Source organism: Salvelinus fontinalis, unplaced genomic scaffold (genome assembly GCF_029448725.1).
Source record: "Salvelinus fontinalis isolate EN_2023a unplaced genomic scaffold, ASM2944872v1 scaffold_0794, whole genome shotgun sequence".
Lineage (NCBI taxonomy): Eukaryota > Metazoa > Chordata > Actinopteri > Salmoniformes > Salmonidae > Salvelinus > Salvelinus fontinalis.
The window spans coordinates 61,518-84,656 of record NW_026601003.1 but is presented as its reverse complement, the minus strand read 5'-3'; the positions used below and the strand labels follow the sequence as shown (position 1 = coordinate 84,656).

Here is a 23,139-nt window from a genome sequence, read left to right as displayed (position 1 = left end):
AATGTCTTTTCACTTTTACCTTTCTGTTGTCGGTCAAATGGTCAGTGCAGCCCAATTTCTTCACACGTGTGTGTTTTATTTTTGGAGCTGTGTGTGTGTGTGCGCTGTTTTTCTTACCCTTGCTTGCTCTTAGAATCTTTATTTGTGTGTTATTAACATGTTGCTGTTGTCAGTGTTGGTTTTTCCACATGTAACTAAGTTTTCTCACGTGTGTGTGTGTGTGTGTGTATACTTTACAAAAGTAGACTACTTTGTAAAGTATGTTGTGCACTTGATGTCATTTGTTGCATTGTGGGTGCTAGGACAAATAGTGTGAAGTCCCATATTTTCTCATTGTTTGGCGTTTTCTATTATTTCATGTAAGCAGCCGTTTTTTATTTTGTAAATATTGTAAACATTACAGGTCATACAGTGATGTAACATTTCAACAATGTTGCACAGATGTTTAAGATATTAAAAACTGGTCACTCCTACTTGAATTATTTGGCATTTAAGTGCACTCTTCTTATTTAACTTTTATGTACTGATACACATGATACTGTTTTTAAAGTTGATCCAATCATCACATGCTATCAAACAGAATTTAAATATATTGGAATTAATTGCAGGTTGTAGTTTTTTCCATTGATGGGCAATAAAATTTCAAATTTGAAACCAATACATTTCCTTTTAGGGTTAAATACTGACCTCTAGCTGTTATTTCGAGGATAGAGCAGCGAGATGCTGGGCCCCAGCCCGGGGGGAGGAGGGGGAAGGGGAGTGGTACTGATGCTGATGCAGTGTGGAAGAGAAGAGCGCAGAGCAACGTGCAGGACGATGCGGGGGTTTCTCAACTCCGCGCCACTCGTCTCTTCTGAAGGATAGGCTTTACCTATCCCCTTGTAAATTATATTTTTGTAGGATTTTGATATTTTTTTTCATCCAAGACTGTCTCCGGACCAATATTTTGCATTCTGATCGGAAAAGACGACTGCAGTTGATTTCACTTGTCTCAACTGAATACCCACGGCGTAGCGAAATAGAGGCACTTTGAGTGAAGGACGCGTTGGTTTACTTACAATCATTCAACAGATTAAAACCTTCCGCGGACCAAAGTTGATCTGGATATCTGCTTGCCTGGATAGATCGCAACCATGGCGGATGCTGCAGCCGAATACGGCGTGAAAGTAATGTGCCGATTCAGGCCACTAAATGAATCCGAAATAACAAGAGGAGACAAATACATCCCCAAATTTAAAGAAGACGACACCGTGGTTATAACTGTAAGTTCCGCATCTAATAGTTAATTTATCTGCTGAATATAACGTTGCTTGTGTAGGTAGGTTTATTGTTGCCACGACTAGACTACTGAAACACCAGCAAAACGCGCAGAGGAAATGTGCAATGCAGTGAGCAATTCCAATAGAGCGCCCAATGTATTGACAATCTTTACACGCAGCACATTGGATTGTAGCCTATAGATTTTTGTAAAAAAAAAATATATATGTGCCAACTTCCACAAACAACCCAAAAAATGCTTGTGAGCCTCTGCAGAGCATTTGTTGGTAGCCTACATGTTTTGATTGTGTTGCGCTGTAGCTATCTCCAGCGGCAGTTGATGGCCTGAGATGGAGCATTGGGAATTGTTGTCAGACAGGGCCTGGGCCATTGCCAGAGAGAGACAGGGACCCGGGGCTGTTGCCAGAGAGGCAGATTGTGCTTTGACACTGCTGTTATGCGGTATTCACTCTGCTGAGATGGCAGATTCCAGGTGGCTAACATACTGTTCTTCTCTGTCACCTGTGGTGAATGGAAGCACTCATCATAGGAAAATAAACCACATAAGGCATTTCCTCTCATTCTACTAACATAAAGCACACGCAGCCTATACCTTTGAATGTATTGATTGGATTGGATCTAATAGGATTTATTTAATGTTACTCATTTAAAAGTGGCAAGCCTGTTAAATTGATGTCTAGGGATTACAGTACAGTAGTTGGATGACTGGCTTGGCTTGAATGATTCTTCAAGTTCAGGTTATCAGCTAGTGGCAAGGGAGTCATGCACTTCTCCAGCCTTACGCTCTGTGTGCCCATCACCTGCCTAATCAATATACACTATATATACAAAAGTATGTGGACATCCCTTCAAATGAATGGATTCAGCTATTTCAGCCGCACCTGTTGCTGACAGGTGTGTAAAATCGAACACGTAGCCGTGCAATCTCCATAGACAAACATTGGCAGTAGTATGGCCTTACTGAAGAGCTTAGTGACACTGTCATAGGATGCCACCTTCCCAACAAGTCAGTTGGTCAAATTTCTTCCCTAATAGAGCTGCCCCGGTCAACTGTAAGTGCTTTTATTGTGAAGTGGAATCATCTGTGAGCAACAGCAGCTCAGCCGTAAAGTGGTAGGCCACACAAGCTATCAGAACAGAACCTCTGAAGCGAGTAGCGCTTAAAAAACTGTCTGTCCTCGGTTACAACACACACTACTGAGTTCCATACTGCTTCTGGAAGCAACGGCAGCACAAGAACTGTTTGTTGGGAGCTTCATGAAATGGGTTTCCATGGCCGAGCAGCCGCACACAAGCCTAAGATCAACATCTGCAATACCATGCCTCGGCTGGAGTGGCGTATAGCTCGCCGCCATTGGACTCTGGAGCAGTGGAAATGCGTTCTCTGGGGTGATGAATTACGCTTCACCATCTGGCAGCACGACTGACGAATCTGGGTTTGGCGGATGCCAGGAGAACACTACCTGCCCGAATGCATAGTGCCAACTGTAAAGTTTGGTGGAGGAGGAATTATGGTCTGGGGCTGTTTTTCATGCATCGGACTAGGCCCCTTAGTTCCATTGAAGGAAAATCTTAACGCTACAGCATACAATGACATTCTAGATTATCCTTTGCTTCCAACTTTGTGGCAACAGTTTGGGAAAAGCCCTTTCCTGTTTCAGCAAGACAATGCCACCGTGCACAAAGCAAGGTCGATACAGAAATGGTTTGTGAGATGGTGTGGAAGAACTTGACTGGCTTGCACAGTGCCCTGACCTCAACGCCGTCAAACACCTTTGGGATGAATTGAAACGCTGACTGCGAGCCAGGCCTATTCACCCGACATCAGTACCCGACCTCCCTAATGCTCTTGTGGCTGAATAAAAGCAAATCCCCGCCGCAATGCTCCAACATCTAGGGGAGAGGCTGTTACAGCAGCAAAAGGGGGGGACCAATTCCATATTAATGCCCATGAATTTGGAATAAGACGTTCGACAAGCAAGTATCGACATAGATTCTCACAAAACATCTACATAAGAACTAAAGGTCTTATTTTGCATGCTCAAGTGCAGCATTTTATTAAAATGTCTTCTGTACAGAAGGCCTACAGAGCTCTCATTACAATAGCTTGTCTGTCTGGTAACAGTATCTCGTCATTATGCTCAACACCCGTTCAGTGTTCATGTATTATGCATAAGGTTGCCTGCCTGCCATCATAATGAAACATTGTGTCAGTGTGTGTGTTAAGGAAGTACACTGTATACCACATATTTACCGAATATAATATGAAATTGAGGCCTAATACAGTTGTGTATTATGAAGGCCTATGAGATCTCACATGAATCACTTTAGTTCCAGAGAAAGAACAGAAGCCTCTGTTTAAAGCAGTAGGCCTGTTAGCTGTTACAGACATCAATGCATTCTCCTGTAGCCTGCAGACAGCTCAGCTGGTACAGACATCTCCTCGTTCTCCTGTAGCCTGCAGACAGCTCAGCTGGTACAGACGTCTCCTCGTTCTCCTGTAGCCTGTAGACAGCTCAGCTGGTACAGACCTCTCCTCGTTCTCCTGTAGCCTGCAGACAGCTCAGCTGGTACAGACCTCTCCTCGTTCTCCTGTAGCCTGCAGACAGCTCAGCTGGTACAGACATCTCCTCGTTCTCCTGTAGCCTGCAGACAGCTCAGCTGGTACAGACATCTCCTCGTTCTCCTGTAGCCTGCAGACAGCTCAGCTGGTACAGACATCTCCTCGTTCTCCTGTAGCCTGCAGACAGCTCAGCTGGTACAGACATCTCCTCGTTCTCCTGTAGCCTGCAGACAGCTCAGCTGGTACAGACCTCTCCTCGTTCTCCTGTAGCCTGCAGACAGCTCAGCTGGTACAGACATCTCCTCGTTCTCCTGTAGCCTGCAGACAGCTCAGCTGGTACAGACATCTCCTCGTTCTCCTGTAGCCTGCAGACAGCTCAGCTGGTACAGACGTCTCCTCGTTCTCCTGTAGCCTGCAGACAGCTCAGCTGGTACAGACATCTCCTCGTTCTCCTGTAGCCTGCAGACAGCTCAGCTGGTACAGACATCTCCTCGTTCTCCTGTAGCCTGCAGACAGCTCAGCTGGTACAGACATCTCCTCGTTCTCCTGTAGCAGGCAGACAGCTCAGCTGGTACAGACCTCTCCTCGTTCTCCTGTAGCCTGCAGACAGCTCAGCTGGTACAGGCATCTCCTCGTTCTCCTGTAGCCTGCAGACAGCTCAGCTGGTACAGACGTCTCCTCATTCTCCTGTAGGCTGCAGACAGCTCAGCTGGTACAGACGTCTCCTCATTCTCCTGTAGGCTGCAGACAGCTCAGCTGGTACAGACGTCTCCTCATTCTCCTGTAGGCTGCAGACAGCTCAGCTGCTGACAGGCTTGTTGTCAAATGAGGGAGTCCTGTGTTGTGTCCGTCCCCATAGACCAGGCTGGATAGTGTTGATCAAACCAGCTGCTTGTAGCTCTATTGTAATTGTCTCACAAGCTCTGCTATTGATTATTAATTATCATTCACAAGTTCTGCTATTTATTACCGATTACCATTCACAAGCTCTGCTATTGATTATTAATTATCATTCACAAGCTCTGCTATTGATTACCGATTACCATTCACAAGCTCTGCTATTGATTATTGATTACCATTCACATAGTGTTGTTAGAGAGAATGCAGTATGAGGTGGTATTGAGCTCCCATTTACCCATGACCACTTTCCCATAGAGCTCTGTAATCACTGTGCATTTTGTCTGTTCTGGACAGGGTAAACCATATGTCTTTGACCGCGTCCTGCCTCCCAACACAGCCCAGGAGCAGGTCTACGATGCCTGTGCCAAACAGATTGTTAAAGGTAAGCTAACCTCAAACAGGTTGTTGAAGGTAGGCTAACCCCAGACAGATTGTTGAAGGTAGGCTAAGCCCAGACAAGTTGTTAAAGGTAGGCTAACCCCAGACAGATTGTTAAAGGTAAGCTAACCTCAAACAGTTTGTTAAAGGTACGCTAACCCCAGACAGATTGTTGAAGGTAGGCTAACACTAGACAGGTTTTTGAAGGTAGGCTAAGCCCAGACAAGTTGTTGAAGGTAGGCTAACACTAGACAGGTTTTTGAAGGTAGGCTAAGCCCAGACAGGTTGTTGAAGATAGGCTAACCCCAGACAGGTTGTTGAAGATAGGCTAACCCCAGACAGATTGTTGAAGGTAGGCTAACCCCAGACAGGTTGTTGAAGGTAGGCTAACCCCAGACAGGTTGTTGTAGGTAGGCTAACCCTAGACAGGTTGTTGAAGGTAGGCTAAGCCCAGACAGATTGTTGAAGGTAAGCTAACCCCAGACAGGTTGTTGAAGGTAGGCTAACCCCAGACAGATTGTTGAAGGTAGGCTAAGCCCAGACAGATTGTTGAAGGTAGGCTAAACCCAGACAGGTTGTTGAAAGTAGGCTAACCCCAGACAGGTTGTTGAAGGTAGGCTAACCCCAGACAGGTTGTTGAAGGTAGGCTAACCCCAGACAGGTTGTTGAAGGTAGACTAACCCCAGACAGGTTGTTGAAGGTAGGCTAACCCCAGACAGGTTGTTGAAGGTAGGCTAACCCCAGACAGGTTGTTGAAGGTAGACTAACTCCAGACAGATTGTTGAAGGTAGGCTAACCCCAGACAGGTTGTTGAAGGTAGACTAACCCCAGACAGGTTGTTGAAGGTAGGCTAAGCCCAGACATATCGTTGAAGGCAGGCTAACTCCAGACAGGTTGTTAAAGGTAGGCTAACCCCAGACAGGTTGTTGAAGGTAGACTAACCCCAGACAGGTTGTTGAAGGTAGGCTAACCCCAGACAGGTTGTTGAAGGTAGGCTAACCCCAGACAGGTTGTTGAAGGTAGGCTAACCCCAGACAGGTTGTTGAAGGTAGGCTAACCCCAGACAGGTTGTTGAAGGTAGACTAACCCCAGACAGATTGTTGAAGGTAGACTAACCCCAGACAGGTTGTTGAAAGTAGGCTAACCCCAGACAGGTTGTTGAAGGTAGGCTAACCCCAGACAGATTGTTGAAGGTAGGCTAACCCCAGACAGATTGTTGAAGATAGGCTAACCCCAGACAGGTTGTTGAAGGTAGGCTAACCACAGACAGATTGTTGAAGGTAGACTAACCCCAGACAGGTTGTTGAAGGTAGGCTATCCCCAGACAGGTTGTTGAAGGTAGGCTAACCCCAGAACGGTTGTTGAAGGTAGACTAACCCCAGACAGGTTGTTGAAGGTAGGCTAACCCCAGACAGGTTGTTGAAGGTAGACTAACCCCAGACAAGTTGTTGAAGGTAGGCTAACCCCAGACAGGTTGTTGAAGTTAGGCTAACCCAAGACAGGTTGTTGAAGGTAGGCTAACCCCAGACAGGTTGTTGAAGATAGGCTAACCCCAGACAGGTTATTGAAGGTAGGCTAACCCCAGACAGGTTGTTGAAGGTAGCCTAAGCCCAGACAGGTTGTTGAAGGTAGGCTAACCCCAGACAGGTTGTTGAAGGTAGGCTAACCACAGACAGGTTGTTGAAGGTAGGCTAACCCCAGACAGGTTGTTGAAGGTAGGCTAACCCCAGACAGGTTGTTGAAGGTAGACTAACCCCAGACAGGTTGTTGAAGGTAGGCTAACCCCAGACAGATTGTTGAAGGTAGACTAACCCCAGACAGGTTGTTGAAGGTAGGCTATCCCCAGACAGGTTGTTGAAGGTAGGCTAACCCCAGACAGGTTGTTGAAGGTAGACTAACCCCAGACAGGTTGTTGAAGGTAGGCTAACCCCAGACAGGTTGTTGAAGGTAGACTAACCCCAGACAGGTTGTTGAAGGTAGGCTAACCCCAGACAGATTGTTGAAGGTAGGCTAACCCAAGACAGGTTGTTGAAGGTAGGCTAACCCCAGACAGGTTGTTGAAGGTAGGCTAACCCCAGACAGGTTGTTGAAGGTAGGCTAACCCCAGACAGGTTGTTGAAGGTAGGCTAACCCCAGACAGGTTGTTGAAGGTAGGCTAACCCCAGACAGGTTGTTGAAGGTAGACTAACCCCAGACAAGTTGTTGAAGGTAGGCTAACCCCAGACAGGTTGTTGAAGATAGGCTAACCCCAGACAGGTTGTTGAAGGTAGGCTAACCCCAGACAGGTTGTTGAAGGTAGGCTAACCCCAGACAGGTTATTGAAGGTAGGATAACCCCAGACAGGTTGTTGAAGGTAGCATACACCCCAGACAGGTTGTTGAAGGTATACTAACCCCAGACAGGTTGTTGAAGGTAGGCTAACCCCAGACAGATTGTTGAAGGTAGGCTAACCCCAGACAGGTTGTTGAAGGTAGGCTAACCCCAGACAGGTTGTTGAAGGTAGACTAACCCCAGACAGGTTGTTGAAGGTAGGCTAACCCCAGACAGGTTGTTGAAGGTAGGCTAACCCCAGACAGATTGTTGAAGGTAGGCTAACCCCAGACAGGTTGTTGAAGGTAGACTAACCCCAGACAGGTTGTTGAAGGTAGGCTAACCCCAGACAGGTTATTGAAGGTAGGCTAACCCCAGACAGGTTGTTGAAGGTAGCATACACCCCAGACAGGTTGTTGAAGGTATACTAACCCCAGACAGGTTGTTGAAGGTAGGCTAACCCCAGACAGATTGTTGAAGGTAGACTAACCCCAGACAGGTTGTTGAAGGTAGACTAACCCCAGACAGGTTGTTGAAGGTAGGCTAACCCCAGACAGGTTGTTGAAGGTAGGCTAACCCCAGACAGATTGTTGAAGGTAGGCTAACCCCAGACAGGTTGTTGAAGGTAGGCTAACCCCAGACAGATTGTTGAAGGTAGACTAACCCCAGACAGGTTGTTGAAGGTAGGCTAACCCCAGACAGGTTATTGAAGGTAGGCTAACCCCAGACAGGTTGTTGAAGGTAGCATACACCCCAGACAGGTTGTTGAAGGTATACTAACCCCAGACAGGTTGTTGAAGGTAGGCTAACCCCAGACAGATTGTTGAAGGTAGGCTAACCCCAGACAGGTTGTTGAAGGTAGGCTAACCCCAGACAGGTTGTTGAAGGTAGACTAACCCCAGACAGGTTGTTGAAGGTAGGCTAACCCCAGACAGGTTGTTGAAGGTAGGCTAACCCCAGACAGATTGTTGAAGGTAGGCTAACCCCAGACAGGTTGTTGAAGGTAGACTAACCCCAGACAGGTTGTTGAAGGTAGGCTAACCCCAGACAGGTTGTTGAAGGTAGGCTAACCCCAGACAGATTGTTGAAGGTAGGCTAACCCCAGACAGATTGTTGAAGGTAGGCTAACCCCAGACAGGTTGTTGAAGGTAGGCTAACCCCAGACAGGTTATTGAAGGTAGGCTAACCCCAGACAGGTTGTTGAAGGTAGCATACACCCCAGACAGGTTGTTGAAGGTATACTAACCCCAGACAGGTTGTTGAAGGTAGGCTAACCCCAGACAGATTGTTGAAGGTAGGCTAACCCCAGACAGGTTGTTGAAGGTAGGCTAACCCCAGACAGGTTGTTGAAGGTAGACTAACCCCAGACAGGTTGTTGAAGGTAGGCTAACCCCAGACAGGTTGTTGAAGGTAGGCTAACCCCAGACAGATTGTTGAAGGTAGGCTAACCCCAGACAGGTTGTTGAAGGTAGACTAACCCCAGACAGGTTGTTGAAGGTAGGCTAACCCCAGACAGGTTATTGAAGGTAGGCTAACCCCAGACAGGTTGTTGAAGGTAGCATACACCCCAGACAGGTTGTTGAAGGTATACTAACCCCAGACAGGTTGTTGAAGGTAGGCTAACCCCAGACAGATTGTTGAAGGTAGGCTAACCCCAGACAGGTTGTTGAAGGTAGACTAACCCCAGACAGGTTGTTGAAGGTAGGCTAACCCCAGACAGGTTGTTGAAGGTAGGCTAACCCCAGACAGATTGTTGAAGGTAGGCTAACCCCAGACAGGTTGTTGAAGGTAGACTAACCCCAGACAGGTTGTTGAAGGTAGGCTAACCCCAGACAGATTGTTGAAGGTAGACTAACCCCAGACAGGTTGTTGAAGGTAGGCTAACCCCAGACAGGTTATTGAAGGTAGGCTAACCCCAGACAGGTTGTTGAAGGTAGCATACACCCCAGACAGGTTGTTGAAGGTATACTAACCCCAGACAGGTTGTTGAAGGTAGGCTAACCCCAGACAGATTGTTGAAGGTAGGCTAACCCCAGACAGATTGTTGAAGGTAGGCTAACCCCAGACAGGTTGTTGAAGGTAGGCTAACCCCAGACAGGTTGTTGAAGGTAGACTAACCCCAGACAGGTTGTTGAAGGTAGGCTAACCCCAGACAGGTTGTTGAAGGTAGGCTAACCCCAGACAGATTGTTGAAGGTAGGCTAACCCCAGACAGGTTGTTGAAGGTAGACTAACCCCAGACAGGTTGTTGAAGGTAGGCTAACCCCAGACAGGTTGTTGAAGGTAGGCTAACCCCAGACAGATTGTTGAAGGTAGGCTAACCCCAGACAGATTGTTGAAGGTAGGCTAACCCCAGACAGGTTGTTGAAGGTAGGCTAACCCCAGACAGGTTGTTGAAGGTAGGCTAACCCCAGACAGAGTGTTGAAAATAGGCTATCCCCAGACAGGTTGTTGAAGGTAGGCTAACCCCAGACAGATTGTTGAAGGTAGGCTAACCCCAGACAGGTTGTTGAAGGTAGGCTAACCCCAGACAGATTGTTGAAGGTAGACTAACCCCAGACAGGTTGTTGAAGGTAGGCTAACCCCAGACAGATTGTTGAAGGTAGGCTAACCCCAGACAGAGTGTTGAAGGTAGGCTAACCCCAGACAGGTTGTTGAAGGTAGGCTAAGCCCAGACAGGTTGTTGAAGGTAGACTAACCCCAGACAGGTTGTTGAAGGTAGACTAAGCCCAGACAGGTTGTTGAAGGTAGGCTAACCCCAGCTGGTGAGTCCTTCTCCTTGTAGAATAAGTGTTATTATGACTGATCCACAGTCCTTGTGTATGTGTGGTGTCCGGCGGGTCGGTAAAAAAACACAAGACAGCAAAAATACACATTTCTGGACAAATAAAGTTGAACTGTATTGTATTGTATTCACACAGACGTCCTTGGAGGATACAATGGAACCATCTTTGCCTATGGACAGACCTCCTCGGGGAAGACCCACACCATGGAGGTCAGCCTGATTCTCTGTAGTAATGGCACCTGCCTAAAGGAAAAGAGACATGAAATATATGATCTAAAAGCAACCGATATGTTGTAGGTATAGTACGCCCTGAGAACACGGTACCAAGACGACTGAACGGATTATTCTCAGACAGTTCAGCAGAGCACCTTCTGACAGGATATTTCACTGGAACTCAGTCCAGCCTTTGTAAGAGCAGTAAAACACATCAGATCAGTTAGTGGGGCAGACATACATTGCGTACTTTCATTACTCTCTGAGACTGAATTGATTTAGGATGAGATTATGGTACTGTAGTGTGGGTGATTTACACAACTGGACCACCAACACTATAGGTTGCATTTGTCCTCGAGCAGTTAATGGCTTTTTAAAGTGTCAGTTGTTTCTTCTTCACTGAGAACAGCAAGGATCAGCTAAAGCATGCAGTAGATAGAGAACAGCATATAGAACAGCAAGGATCAGCTAAAGCCTGCAGTAGATAGAGAACAGCATATAGAACAGCAAGGATCAGCTAAAGCCTGCAGTAGATACAGAACAGCATATAGAACAGCAAGGATCAGCTAAAGCCAGCAGTAGATACAGAACAGCATATAGAACAGCTGCTTCTTGGGGGTATAGATGTATATTATATAGAACCGCTGTAGATATTCAGTGTATATAGAACAGCTGGCTATAAGGGATGTTCCCCAGACCCCAGACTATTTAGTGATAATAATCAGTATTGAGTGTGATGTAATGTACTGTTCCTCGTCGCAGGGCAAGCTCCACGACCCCCAGCTGATGGGCATCATCCCACGCATCGCTCACGACATCTTCGATCACATCTACTCCATGGACGAGAACCTCGAGTTCCACATCAAGGTATTAAGTTGTTCAATTCAACTTTATTTATCCCTTCAAGGGCCAATAAGAAAGACAAGGTCATTCTACAAGTATCAAATCAATATCAACAAGATGTCTGGTCATCAAATCTTTTTAAAAAGATGAATCAATCCAGAGGTTAAACAGTGTGTCTGTCTCCATCCCTTCCAGTATTCTCATGTTGATACCTACACACCTGGAACAGACAATATTTGGTATCAAGGACCTTTAAGGAGCGCAGACGACCTCCTACCATTTCTACGGTCATCAAAATGTACCCTGTATTGATTCCTCTTTTCTTGTGCAGGTCTCGTATTTTGAAATCTACCTGGACAAGATCCGAGACTTACTAGATGGTAAGAAGAACTCGTATTGGATGGACTTCAAAAAGAGAAGTCTTTTGAAGATGAACCGAGATCGTTTTAAGACAGATCATAATGGGGTAGCCTCGCGGTTAAAAGCGTTGAGCCAGTAACCGAAAGGTCGCTGGTTCAAATCCCCGAGGCGGCAAGGTGGAAAAATCTGTCGTTCTCCTCTTGAACAAGGCAGTTAACCCCCGACAGCAACTGCTCTGCAGGTGGCGTTGACATGGATGTCGATTAAGGCAGCCCCCCGCACCTCTCTAATTCAGACACATTTCAGGTGAATGCATTCAGCTGTACAACTGACTAGCTATCCCCCTTTCCTTTCCTAATGACTCGTTTCCCTCTTTTCCAGTGTCAAAGACCAACCTGGCTGTGCATGAGGACAAGAACAGAGTTCCCTATGTCAAGGTGAGCAGTACAGATGGTTAGGTAACACATTCTGCAGGTGTATAATGCTTTATTACTTGTCATAAGCATGTATCAGCCTATATAATGTCTTATTATAAGGCTGCCTCCCGAGTGGCGCAGCGGTCTAAGGCACTGCATCGCAGTGCTAGAGGCGTCACTACAGACTCGGGTTTGATCCCGGTCTGTATCACAACCGGCCGTGATCGGGAGTCCCCTAGGGCGGCGCTCAATTGGCCCAGCGTCGTCCGGGTTAGGGGAGGGTCTGGCCGGGGTAGGCTGCCATTTTAAATAATAATATGTTCTTAACTGACTTGCCTAGTTAATTGTTCAAATAAAAAAAATGTTGTGGAAATCATAAAAGGCACCAACCTGTTAAAGCTGTGATGTGATCCTGTCCCAGGGTTGTACAGAGCGCTTTGTGTCCAGTCCAGAGGAAGTCATGGATGTCATCGATGAGGGAAAGGCCAACCGGCACGTGGCTGTGACAAGTATGTTGTGTCTCTTCTATCAATCAATCACATTTATTAATGAAGCCCTTCTTAGATCAACAGTTGTCTAAGAGTGTTTAACAGTATCCCGGCCTGCAAGCAGACGCACAGAGGCCAGGAAACACTCCTTAGAAGGGTGTATCATTGCCAATATAAGATATATTACTTCTATAATATATACTTCTTCAATAATATATACTTCTTCTGTAAGATATACTTATTCTATAAGATATACTTCTTCTATAATATATACTTCTTCTGTAAGATATACTTCTTCTATAAGATATACTTTTTCTATAATATATACTTCAATTACATATACTTATTTGATAAGATATACTTCTATAATATATACTTCTTCAATAAGATATACTTCTTCTATAAGATATACCTATTTTATTATATATACTTCTTCAATAATATATACTTCTTCTATAATATATACGTATTTTGTCCTGTTCATAGACATGAATGAGCACAGTTCCAGAAGCCACAGCATCTTCCTGATCAACATCAAACAAGAGAATGTGGAAACAGAGAAGAAACTGTCAGGGAAGTTATACCTGGTAGATCTGGCTGGTAGTGAGAAGGTAAATCAGTAGGATGGTAAAGACAGACTCCAACAAACCACCAGAACTTGTGTTAAGCTGTTTATAACTTGTCATAACTGTGTTATAACTCTAGGCTTGTCTGATGAAGACGCCAATGAACCGCCATTACTTGTAGAAATGCATACCTGTGTTATAACTGTATTATAACTGTGCTATGATTGTGTTATAAGCTGTTATAACTCCCAGCTTGTCACTCAGGCGTAAGATGCTGAAGCATCATATGTCCTCTCCCACCTGCTGACTCATGAAGACAGACTCCCAACAAACTAATTGTGTTATGACTGTTATAACTGTTTTATAATGTGTTATAAGTCCAGGCCTGTCAGATAGAAGATGCTGCTGCATTGTGTGGCCTCTCCCCTGCTTACAGTCTTTTCTCTCTCTGTTTGTCTCTTTAAGGTCAGTAAAACAGGTGCTGAAGGAGCCGTGTTGGACGAAGCTAAAAATATCAATAAGTCCCTCTCTGCTCTGGGGAATGTCATCTCTGCTCTGGCTGAGGGAACAGTGAGTTCTCTCTATATATCTCACCTTTCTCTCTTTCATATAGTGACATCAGCAGGGATTACTGAATACTTTGCATATGTGACATTAAAATTGTGTAAAAACAATAAACCAAAATGTGCTTTTGCTGAAAAAAGTTATGCATCAGCAGTGAGGTCATGTTTTTCCTCTGATCTGGTCCTGATGGCTGACTGGTTATCTATGAGACTGGCTGTTGAAAGGCCCTGATGGCTGACTGGTTATCTATGAGACTGTCTGTTGAAAGGCCCTGATGGCTGACTGGTTATCTATGAGTCTGTCTGTTGAAAGGCCCTGATGGCTGACTGGTTATCTATGAGACTGTGATCTGGTCCTGATGGCTGACTGGTTATCTACGAGACTCTGATCTGGTCCTGATGGCTGACTGGTTATCTACGAGACTCTGATCTGGTCCTGATGGCTGACTGGTTATCTATGAGACTGGCTGTTGAAGGCCCTGATGGCTGACTGGTTATCTATGAGACTGTCTGTTGAAAGGCCCCGATGGCTGACTGGTTATCTATGAGTCTGTCTGTTGAAAGGCCCTGATGGCTGACTGGTTATCTATGAGTCTGTCTGTTGAAAGGCCCTGATGGCTGAAAGGTTATCTATGAGACTGTCTGTTGAAAGGCCCTGATGGCTGACTGGTTATCTATGAGACTATCTGTTGAAAGGCCCTGATGGCTGACTGGTTATCTATGAGACTGTCTGTTTAAACGCCCTGATGGCTGACTGGTTATCTATGAGGCTGTCTGTTGAAAGGTCCTGATGGCTGACTGGTTATCTATGAGGCTGTCTGTTGAAAGGCCCTGATGGCTGACTGGTTATCTACGAGACTGTCTGTTGAAAGGCCCTGATGGCTGACTGGTTATCTATGAGCCTGTCTGTTGAAAGGTCCTGATGGCTGACTGGTTATCTATGAGTCTGTCTGTTGAAAGGTCCTGATGGCTGACTGGTTATCTATGAGGCTGTCTGTTGAAAGGCCCTGATGGCTGACTGGTTATCTACGAGACTGTCTGTTTAAAGGCCCTAATGGCTGACTGGTTATCTATGAGACTGTCTGTTGAAAGGCCCTGATGGGTGACTGGTTATCTACGAGACTGTCTGTTGAAAGGCCCTGATGGCTGACTCGTTATCTATGAGACTGTCTGTTGAAAGGCCCTAATGGCTGACTGGTTATCTACGAGACTGTCTGTTGAAAGGCCCTGATGGCTGACTGGTTATCTATGAGACTGTCTGTTTAAAGGCCCTGATGGCTGACTGGTTATCTATGAGACTGTCTGTTGAAAGGCCCTGATGGCTGACTGGTTATCTATGAGGCTGTCTGTTGAAAGGTCCTGATGGCTGACTGGTTATCTATGAGGCTGTCTGTTGAAAGGCCCTGATGGCTGACTGGTTATCTATGAGGCTGTCTGTTGAAAGGCCCTGATGGCTGACTGATTATCTACGAGACTGTCTGTTTAAAGGCCCTGATGGCTGACTGGTTATCTATGAGACTGTCTGTTGAAAGGCCCTGATGGCTGACTGGTTATCTATGAGACTATCTGTTGAAAGGCCCTGATGGCTGACTGGTTATCTACGAGACTGTCTGTTGAAAGGCCCTGATGGCTGACTGGTTATCTATGAGACTGTCTGTTGAAAGGCCCTGATGGCTGACTGGTTATCTATGAGACTGTCTGTTGAAAGGCCCTGATGGCTGACTGGTTATCTACGACTGTCTGTTGAAAGGCCCTGATGGCTGACTGGTTATCTACGAGACTGTCTGTTTAAAGGCCCTAATGGCTGACTGTTGTCTACGAGTGTCTGTTGAAAGGCCCTGATGGCTGACTGGTTATCTATGAGACTGTCTGTTGAAAGGCCCTGATGGCTGACTGGTTATCTACGACTGTCTGTTGAAAGGCCCTGATGGCTGACTGGTTATCTACGAGACTGTCTGTTTAAAGGCCCTGATGGCTGACTGGTTATCTACGAGACTGTCTGTTTAAAGGCCCTGATGGCTGACTGGTTATCTACGAGACTGTCTGTTGAAAGGCCCTGATGGCTGACTGGTTATCTATGACTGTCTGTTGAAAGGCCCTGAAGGCTGACTGATTATCTATGAGACTGTCTGTTGAAAGGCCCTGATGGCTGACTGGTTATCTATGACTGTCTGTTTAAAGGCCCTGATGGCTGACTGATTATCTACGAGACTGTCTGTTTAAAGGCCCTGATGGCTGACTGGTTATCTACGAGACTGTCTGTTGAAAGGCCCTGATGGCTGACTGGTTATCTATGACTGTCTGTTGAAAGGCCCTGAAGGCTGACTGATTATCTATGAGACTGTCTGTTGAAAGGCCCTGATGGGTAAATTATGTGTTTGTTTTCAGAAAACCCACGTCCCGTACAGAGACAGCAAGATGACCCGTATCCTGCAGGACTCTCTAGGGGGGAACTGTAGGACCACCATCATCATCTGTGCATCTCCCTCTATCTACAACGAGTGTGAGACCAAGTCTACCCTCATGTTCGGACAGAGGTGGGTCAGCACCTCTCTACAGTTGACCTGGTCTAGTGACAGACTGTTAACATAAGTCTACCCTGTTGGGACAGAGGTGGGTCGGCACTTCTCTACAGTTGACCTGGTCTAGTGACAGACTGTTAACAGAAGTCTACCCTGTTGGGACCGAGGTGGGTCGGCACCTCTCTACAGTTGACCTGGTCTAGTGACAGACTGTTAACAGAAGTCTACCCTGTTGGGACAGAGGTGGGTCGGCACCTCTCTACAGTTGACCTGGTCTAGTGACAGACTGTTAACATAAGTCTACCCTGTTGGGACAGAGGTGGGTCGGCACCTCTCTACAGTTGACCTGGTCTAGTGACAGACTGTTAACAGAAGTCTACCCTGTTGGGACAGAGGTGGGTCGGCACCTCTCTACAGTTGACCTGGTCTAGTGACAGACTGTTAACATAAGTCTACCCTGTTGGGACCGAGGTGAGCTGAGAGATCCACTGCATCATACCCAGTTCCCCTGTTTTATGTGAACAATTAAAGGTTTCCCATGGCAGATGGGCCGTCCTTTATCCACCAGGAGACGGACAGTGACTATTGATGATGAGTAGAGCTGGTGATTCCCAGTATCTTCCCTCCTATTCAGTGCTGACTGAGTGGTTGCATAACAAGCCTCTTCTCTAAATCTTTATCCAGATGATGAAGACATTGTTCATCTCTCTGACCTTTAGCTAAGTGTTCCATCCAACCACTCCCCTAAATCCTGATGCGTAGGGCTTTATCCTGCCTCCTGGCTGGACAGCAACAGTAGCATCAGTGGGAGTTAGCCTAGGCTGCTCTGTGTGTTAGAGGACACAATGGACTTCCAGCACATTCTATCTCTGCTGCCCTGCCACAGAACACAGGGGACTTCCAGAACATTCTATCTCTGCTGCCTTGCCAGAGGACACAGGGGACTTCCAGAACATTCTATCTCTGCTGCCCTGCCACAGAACACAGGGGACTTCCAGAACATTCTATCTCTGCTGCCTTGCCAGAGGACACATGGGACTTCCAGAACATTCTATCTCTGCTGCCTTGCCAGAGGACACAGGGGACTTCCAGAACATTCTATCTCTGCTGCCTTGCCAGAGGACACAGGGGACTTCCAGATAATTCTATCTCTGCTGCCCTGCCAGAGGACACAGGGGACTTCCAGAACATTCTATCTCTGCTGCCCTGCCACAGAACACAGGGGACTTCCAGAACATTCTATCTCTGCTGCCTTGCCAGAGGACACATGGGACTTCCAGAACATTCTATCTCTGCTGCCTTGCCAGAGGACACAGGGGACTTCCAGAACATTCTATCTCTGCTGCCTTGCCAGAGGACACAGGGGACTTCCAGATAATTCTATCTCTGCTGCCCTGCCAGAGGACACAGGGGACTTCCAGAACATTCTGTCTCTGCCGCCCTGCCAGAGGACACAGGGGACTTCCAGAACATTCTGTCTCTGCCACCCTGCCAGGCTGAGGAGAGGAACTAGATAGAGGTAGAACAGTAGGGGCTACAGAGTGATGTGCTGCGGTGTGGTGCGGTGTGGTGTGGTGTGGTGTGGTGCGGTATGGTGTGGTGCGCTCCACTGCACTGTCTGCACCCATGTGACCACCGCTGTCTGTGAGAGGAGGCTGAGAGGAGTTGGGCTTTACACATCATTCTACAGTACCCAGTACCCAGCAGGGCTAATTAGCCCCCGGTCACTTTCACAGGGGACAACCTCCTGCAATAGATCTCAGACCAGTTCAAATATGGAGCTATCTGCCTCCCTGCTTCTTATTGGATCACCTCCTGCAGTTGTGTTGATTCAATGTTTATCCATCTGTTCCTGTTCTGACAAAAAATGATACTGTGGAGATGAGTAAAGGAGGCCACAATGTCCTTTAGTGGATGAATTACAGCCCATTAGCCATGTCAAAGTAGTGCACTGCTGTATAGGGAATAGGGTGTGATTAGATATAGGAATCTGAGTGTCTGTCCCACCCTCCACACAGAGCCAAGACCATCAAGAACACCGTGTCTGTGAACCTGGAGCTGACTGCCGAGGAGTGGAAGAACAAGTACAACAAGGAGAAAGACAAGAACAAGAGTCTGAAGAACGTCATCCACAGACTGGAGATGGAGCTCAACCGCTGGAGGAACGGTGAGGGAGGAAGGGAGGGAGATGGGGAGGGAGGGAGATGGGGAGGGAGGGAGATGGGAGGGAGGGGGAAGGGAGGGAGGGAGATGGGTAGGGAGGGAGATGGGTAGGGAGGGAGATGGGTAGGGAGGGGGAAGGGAGGGAGGGAGATGGGGAGGGAGGGGGAAGAGAGGGAGATGGTGAGGGAGGGAGATGGGGAGGGAGGGAGGGAGGGAGAGGGGAGGGAGGGGGGAGGGCGGGAGGGAGAGGGGAGGGAGGGAGATGAGGAGGGAGGGAGAGAGAGATGGGCAGAGGAGGAGATGGCGGGGAGAGTGGGGGAGGGAGAGAGAGGGAATGAGAGAGAGGGAGTGGGTGAGACAGAGAGGGAGGGAGAGGGGGTAGGAGAGGGAGGAGGGCGAGAGAGGTAGAGGGGGTAGGGAGGGAGAGATTGAGGAGGGAGGGATTGGGGGAGGGAGGGCAAAGAAAGAGAGAAATGATTGAAACCCTTCATATGAAATCGACAGAGCCACACTGAGTTGGACATGAGTTAGTGTTCCCATGGTAGATATTGAGTGAATGAGTGCACAGTTCAGGGTAGAGAATCTGTTTGTCCCTGTTTCAGGTGAGAACGTCCCTGAGGAGGAGCAGCTGAGTGCTAAGGAGCAGAAGCACCTGGAGCCGTGTGACAACACTCCCATCATAGATAACATGGCTCCAGCTAACGGCCTGGTCCTGGTCTCCACCGAGGAGAAGAGCAAGTACGAGGAGGACATCAGCAATCTGTACAAACAACTGGACGACAAGGTCAACAAGGGAAATCTAACCAGACTAGATTAGAGAACTGAGTCAATTCATTTTGGAGGGTACAAACTCAACGTACATAAAGAATAACAGACATTAAAATACAGTTTAAATAACAGACATGCATCAACATTAAACGGTTGGCTAGAATGGGCAGGAACAGGAAGGGGTTGGATTTTTTACAGTCAAATCAATGTTTCCAATTCTATTCTAACTGAAATGTAAATTGCTACTTGTTTTGTTTGTTTGTGTCACCCAGGATGATGAGATCAACCAGCAGAGCCAGCTGGCTGAGAAACTCAAGGAACAGATGTTCGACCAGGATGAGGTGACCAATCACGAACAACCCTCTTTTCTCGTGTTAAAGGGGAATGTCACTCAAAAACTATATTTTGGTTTTGTTTCTCATTAGTCCACTGTTGATACAGTCCCAAAATGTTCTGCATGTCAGCAGTCAAGTTGTCAAGATATTGGATGTTTTGAGTCATCTGATGCATTTTGCTTCTTCGTCATGATGGTGTGGCCGGGAGACACTGTTCTTCTTAAAAGTCTGTGTGTGTATGTGTGACCCTGTGTGTGTATGTGTGACCCTGTGTGTGTATGTGTGACCCTGTGTGTATGTGTGACCCTGTGTGTGTATGTGTGTCCCTGTGTGGGTCTCTCCTCAGCTGCTGGCGTCGACGAGAAGGGACTATGAGAAGATCCATGAGGATCTGTCTCGTCTGCAGACAGAGAACGAGGCTGCCAAGGAGGAGGTGAAGGACAATATTCTGGATGAATCCATGTTATTCTAGAATTCTAAATGAGTCCTTCAAATCAAATTGTATTAGTCACATGCGCCGAATACAACAGGCGTAGTAGACCTTACCGTGAAATGCTTACTTATGAGCCCTTAACCAACAGTGCAGTTTCAAAAAATACGGCTAAGAATAAGAGATAAAAGTAACAAGTAATTAAAGAGGAGCAGTAAAAAATAACAATATATACAGGGGGGTGCCGGTACAGAGTCAATGTGTGGGGGCACCGGTCAGTAGAGGTAGTATGTACAGAGTTAATTAAAGTGACTATGCATAGATGACAACAGAGAGTGGCAGTGGTGTGGAGAGAGGAGGGGGGGAATGTGAGTATTCTGGGTAGCCATTTGACTAGATGTTCATCATTATGTTCTTCTGGTTCTAGGTGAAGGAGGTGCTGCAGGCGTTGGAGGAGCTGGCTGTGAACTACGACCAGAAAAGCCAGGAGGTGGAGGACAGGAGCCAGGCCAACCAACAGCTGCAGGAGGAGCTGCAGCAGAGGACTGTGGGTCTATGGGCATGATGGGTGGGATAGAGGGGCCTAGAGCAGTTCAGCCTTAGCTAATTATGGGGTTTACCGCACCACTAATGACATTTTATTCTGCCGAGGTATCCCCTGATGTGTGAGTGATCCATATACCTATGTTCTAATGAATCTTCCCAAGTTTCCCCTGTGGATAGATGAGGTACTAGAACCGTATAGAGGGTCCTTAATGATGCGGTGAAGGACAACTGGCATGTGACTGATGTGTGTTCCCCAGATGGTCCTGTTGTCAGTTCAGAGGGAGCTGACCACACTCCAGGAGCTCAGTGGACACCAGAAGAAGAGAGCTGCAGAGATCCTCTACCTGCTGCTCAGAGACCTCAGTGAGATAGGAGCCACCATGGGCACCAGCGACATCAAGGTGGTGAGGGGACCTACACAGCAGATATACATTGACACACATAAAGTAGGAACACACGCACACCGAACCAAATACTAACAAACCCATTCACAACAGTCCTGTTAACTTAACGGGTTGTAACATCGTTGACCTGTGTAGCTAGCAAACCTCTCCACAACATGAGTCAGAGTTGATGCTCTTTAGTTTCCTAACAGTATATCTTCCTCCTGGACTGTTCTAATCATACTGTTCATCCTCCAGGCTTTATGTACAGTCTTCTGTTTCCTGTCTAGATGGCTGAAGGGAACGGTAACGGTGGAGTGATTGAGGAAGAGTTCACCATGACCCGTCTCTTCATCAGTAAGATGAGGTCAGAGGTCAAGTCTCTGGTGAACCGCTCCAAGCAGCTGGAAAGCTCCCAGAGTGACACCTCATGCAAGATGGCCGCCAACGAGAAGGAGCTGGCTTCCTGTCAGCTGCTCATCTCCCAGGTAACAGAGGGGCCAGGTTTCCCTATAATTGTGAAGCGTTCTAAAGGCCGATGCAGAAATGCACTTTCATTGTCCTACGTTGAGTCTCTGGATATCTTTTCACTCTTTAATAAAGTCCTACAAAACGGCCAAACAGGGCTGTGTTCAGTAGGTGTGACAACAGGGAAGGTTTTGAAGCGCTGACCCTGTGTTTGTGTGTTGTGCTGCAGCACCAGGCCAAGATCAAGTCCCTGACAGACTACATGCAGAACATGGAACAGAAGAAGAGACAGCTGGAGGAGAGTCAGGACGCTCTGACTGAGGAGCTGGCCAAGATGCACGCTCAGGGTGAGACTCTACACATCCCCTCTATCGACACCACTGCTTCCTTTATAACATGCTTCACATCGTTGTTCACGTTGTTGTTCCTCAGAGAAAATGCACGAGGTGTCAGTGGTGGACACGGAGAAGGAGCACATCAGTAGACTGGAGGGTGAAGAGGAGATTAAGGTGATTAAATCCGGGATTAAGACTTTCACAAGGTGGATCTGGGAGTACTCTTAGGATGATTATTCTGTTGGAGAAACAGATTAGTTTTACCCGTGTGTGTGTCTCTGTGTGTGTCCTCTGATCCGTCCTCCTGTTCATCCTGTAGAAGACTCTAGAACAGCAGATGGAGGCTCACAGAGAGGCCCACCAGAAGCAGCTGGCCCGACTCAGGGACGAGATCGATGACAAACAGAGGACGCTGGATGAACTCACAGAGTGAGCAGCTATATATACCGTCCGGCGACTGATTGACAACACTTTTCTAACTGCAACTCATAAAGGCTTCATAGGGCTTTCATAAAGGCTTCATAGGGCTTTCATAAAGGCTTCATAGGGCTTTCATAAAGGCTTCATAGGCTTTCATAAAGGCTTCATAGGGCATTCATAAAGGCTTCACAAATCCTTTACATGCTGTCATAATGCAGTACTAAATGAAAGGTGGTATAAAAGTCCATACATCTGAAGCATCTAAATAGGCCTCTATAACTTAGTCTTTTCTCTCCTCCTTTTCACCCACTTCCCTACCTCTCCCCTACCTCTCCTCTACCTCTCCTCTACCTCTCCCCTACCTCTCCTCTACCTCTCCCCTACCTCTCCTCTACCTCTCCCCTACCTCTCCTCTACCTCTCCCCTACCTCTCCCCTACCTCTCCTCTACCTCTCCTCTACCTCTCCCCTACCTCTCCCCTACCTCTCCCCTACCTCTCCTCTACCTCTCCCCTACCTCTCCTCTACTTCTCCTCTACCTCTCCCCCACCTCTCCTCTACCTCTCCCCTACCTCTCCCCTACCTCTCCTCTACCTCTCCTCTCCTCTACCTCTCCTCTACCTCTCCTCTACCTCTCCCCTACCTTTCCTCTACCTCTCCCCTACCTCTCCTCTACCTCTCCTCTACCTCACCTCTCCTCTACCTCTCCCCTACCTTTCCTCTACCTCTCCTCTACCTTTCCTCTCCTCTACCTCTCCCCTACCTCTCCTCTACCTCTCCTCTACCTCTCCCCTACCTCTCCTCTACCTCTCCCCTACCTCTCCTCTACCTCTCCCCTACGTCTCCTCTACCTCTCCTCTACCTCACCTCACCTCTCCCCTACCTCTCCTCTACCTCTCCCCTACCTCTCCTCTACCTCTCCTCTACCTCACCTCACCTCACCTCTCCTCTACCTCTCCTCTACCTCTCCTCTACCTCTCCTCTACCTCTCCTCTACCTCACCTCACCTCACCTCTCCTCTACCTCTCCTCTACCTCTCCTCTACCTCTCCTCTCCTCTACCTCTCCTCTACCTATCCTCTACCTCTCCTCTACCTCTCCTCTACCTC

At 47.4% G+C, this 23,139-nt stretch overlaps 1 protein-coding gene across 1 annotated transcript in view; it reads left to right on the top strand.

Moving 5' to 3' along the window:
* The first annotated feature begins 791 nt into the window (after nt 1-791).
* The window catches only part of LOC129847355 (kinesin heavy chain-like), a 29,989-nt gene continuing 7,641 nt past the window's right edge, over nt 792-23,139 (top strand). The window contains exons 1-20 of the mRNA XM_055915122.1: nt 792-1,262; nt 5,036-5,123; nt 10,350-10,423; nt 11,189-11,293; nt 11,601-11,649; nt 12,011-12,066; nt 12,467-12,554; nt 13,020-13,144; nt 13,565-13,669; nt 16,051-16,199; nt 18,203-18,351; nt 18,950-19,131; nt 19,388-19,456; nt 19,797-19,883; nt 20,308-20,427; nt 20,684-20,830; nt 21,100-21,297; nt 21,507-21,624; nt 21,710-21,786; nt 21,932-22,041. Coding sequence (XP_055771097.1) covers nt 1,134-1,262; nt 5,036-5,123; nt 10,350-10,423; nt 11,189-11,293; nt 11,601-11,649; nt 12,011-12,066; nt 12,467-12,554; nt 13,020-13,144; nt 13,565-13,669; nt 16,051-16,199; nt 18,203-18,351; nt 18,950-19,131; nt 19,388-19,456; nt 19,797-19,883; nt 20,308-20,427; nt 20,684-20,830; nt 21,100-21,297; nt 21,507-21,624; nt 21,710-21,786; nt 21,932-22,041 — 2,225 coding nt within the window. The 5' untranslated portion in view covers nt 792-1,133. The remainder of the gene's footprint in view (nt 1,263-5,035; nt 5,124-10,349; nt 10,424-11,188; nt 11,294-11,600; nt 11,650-12,010; nt 12,067-12,466; nt 12,555-13,019; nt 13,145-13,564; nt 13,670-16,050; nt 16,200-18,202; nt 18,352-18,949; nt 19,132-19,387; nt 19,457-19,796; nt 19,884-20,307; nt 20,428-20,683; nt 20,831-21,099; nt 21,298-21,506; nt 21,625-21,709; nt 21,787-21,931; nt 22,042-23,139) is intronic.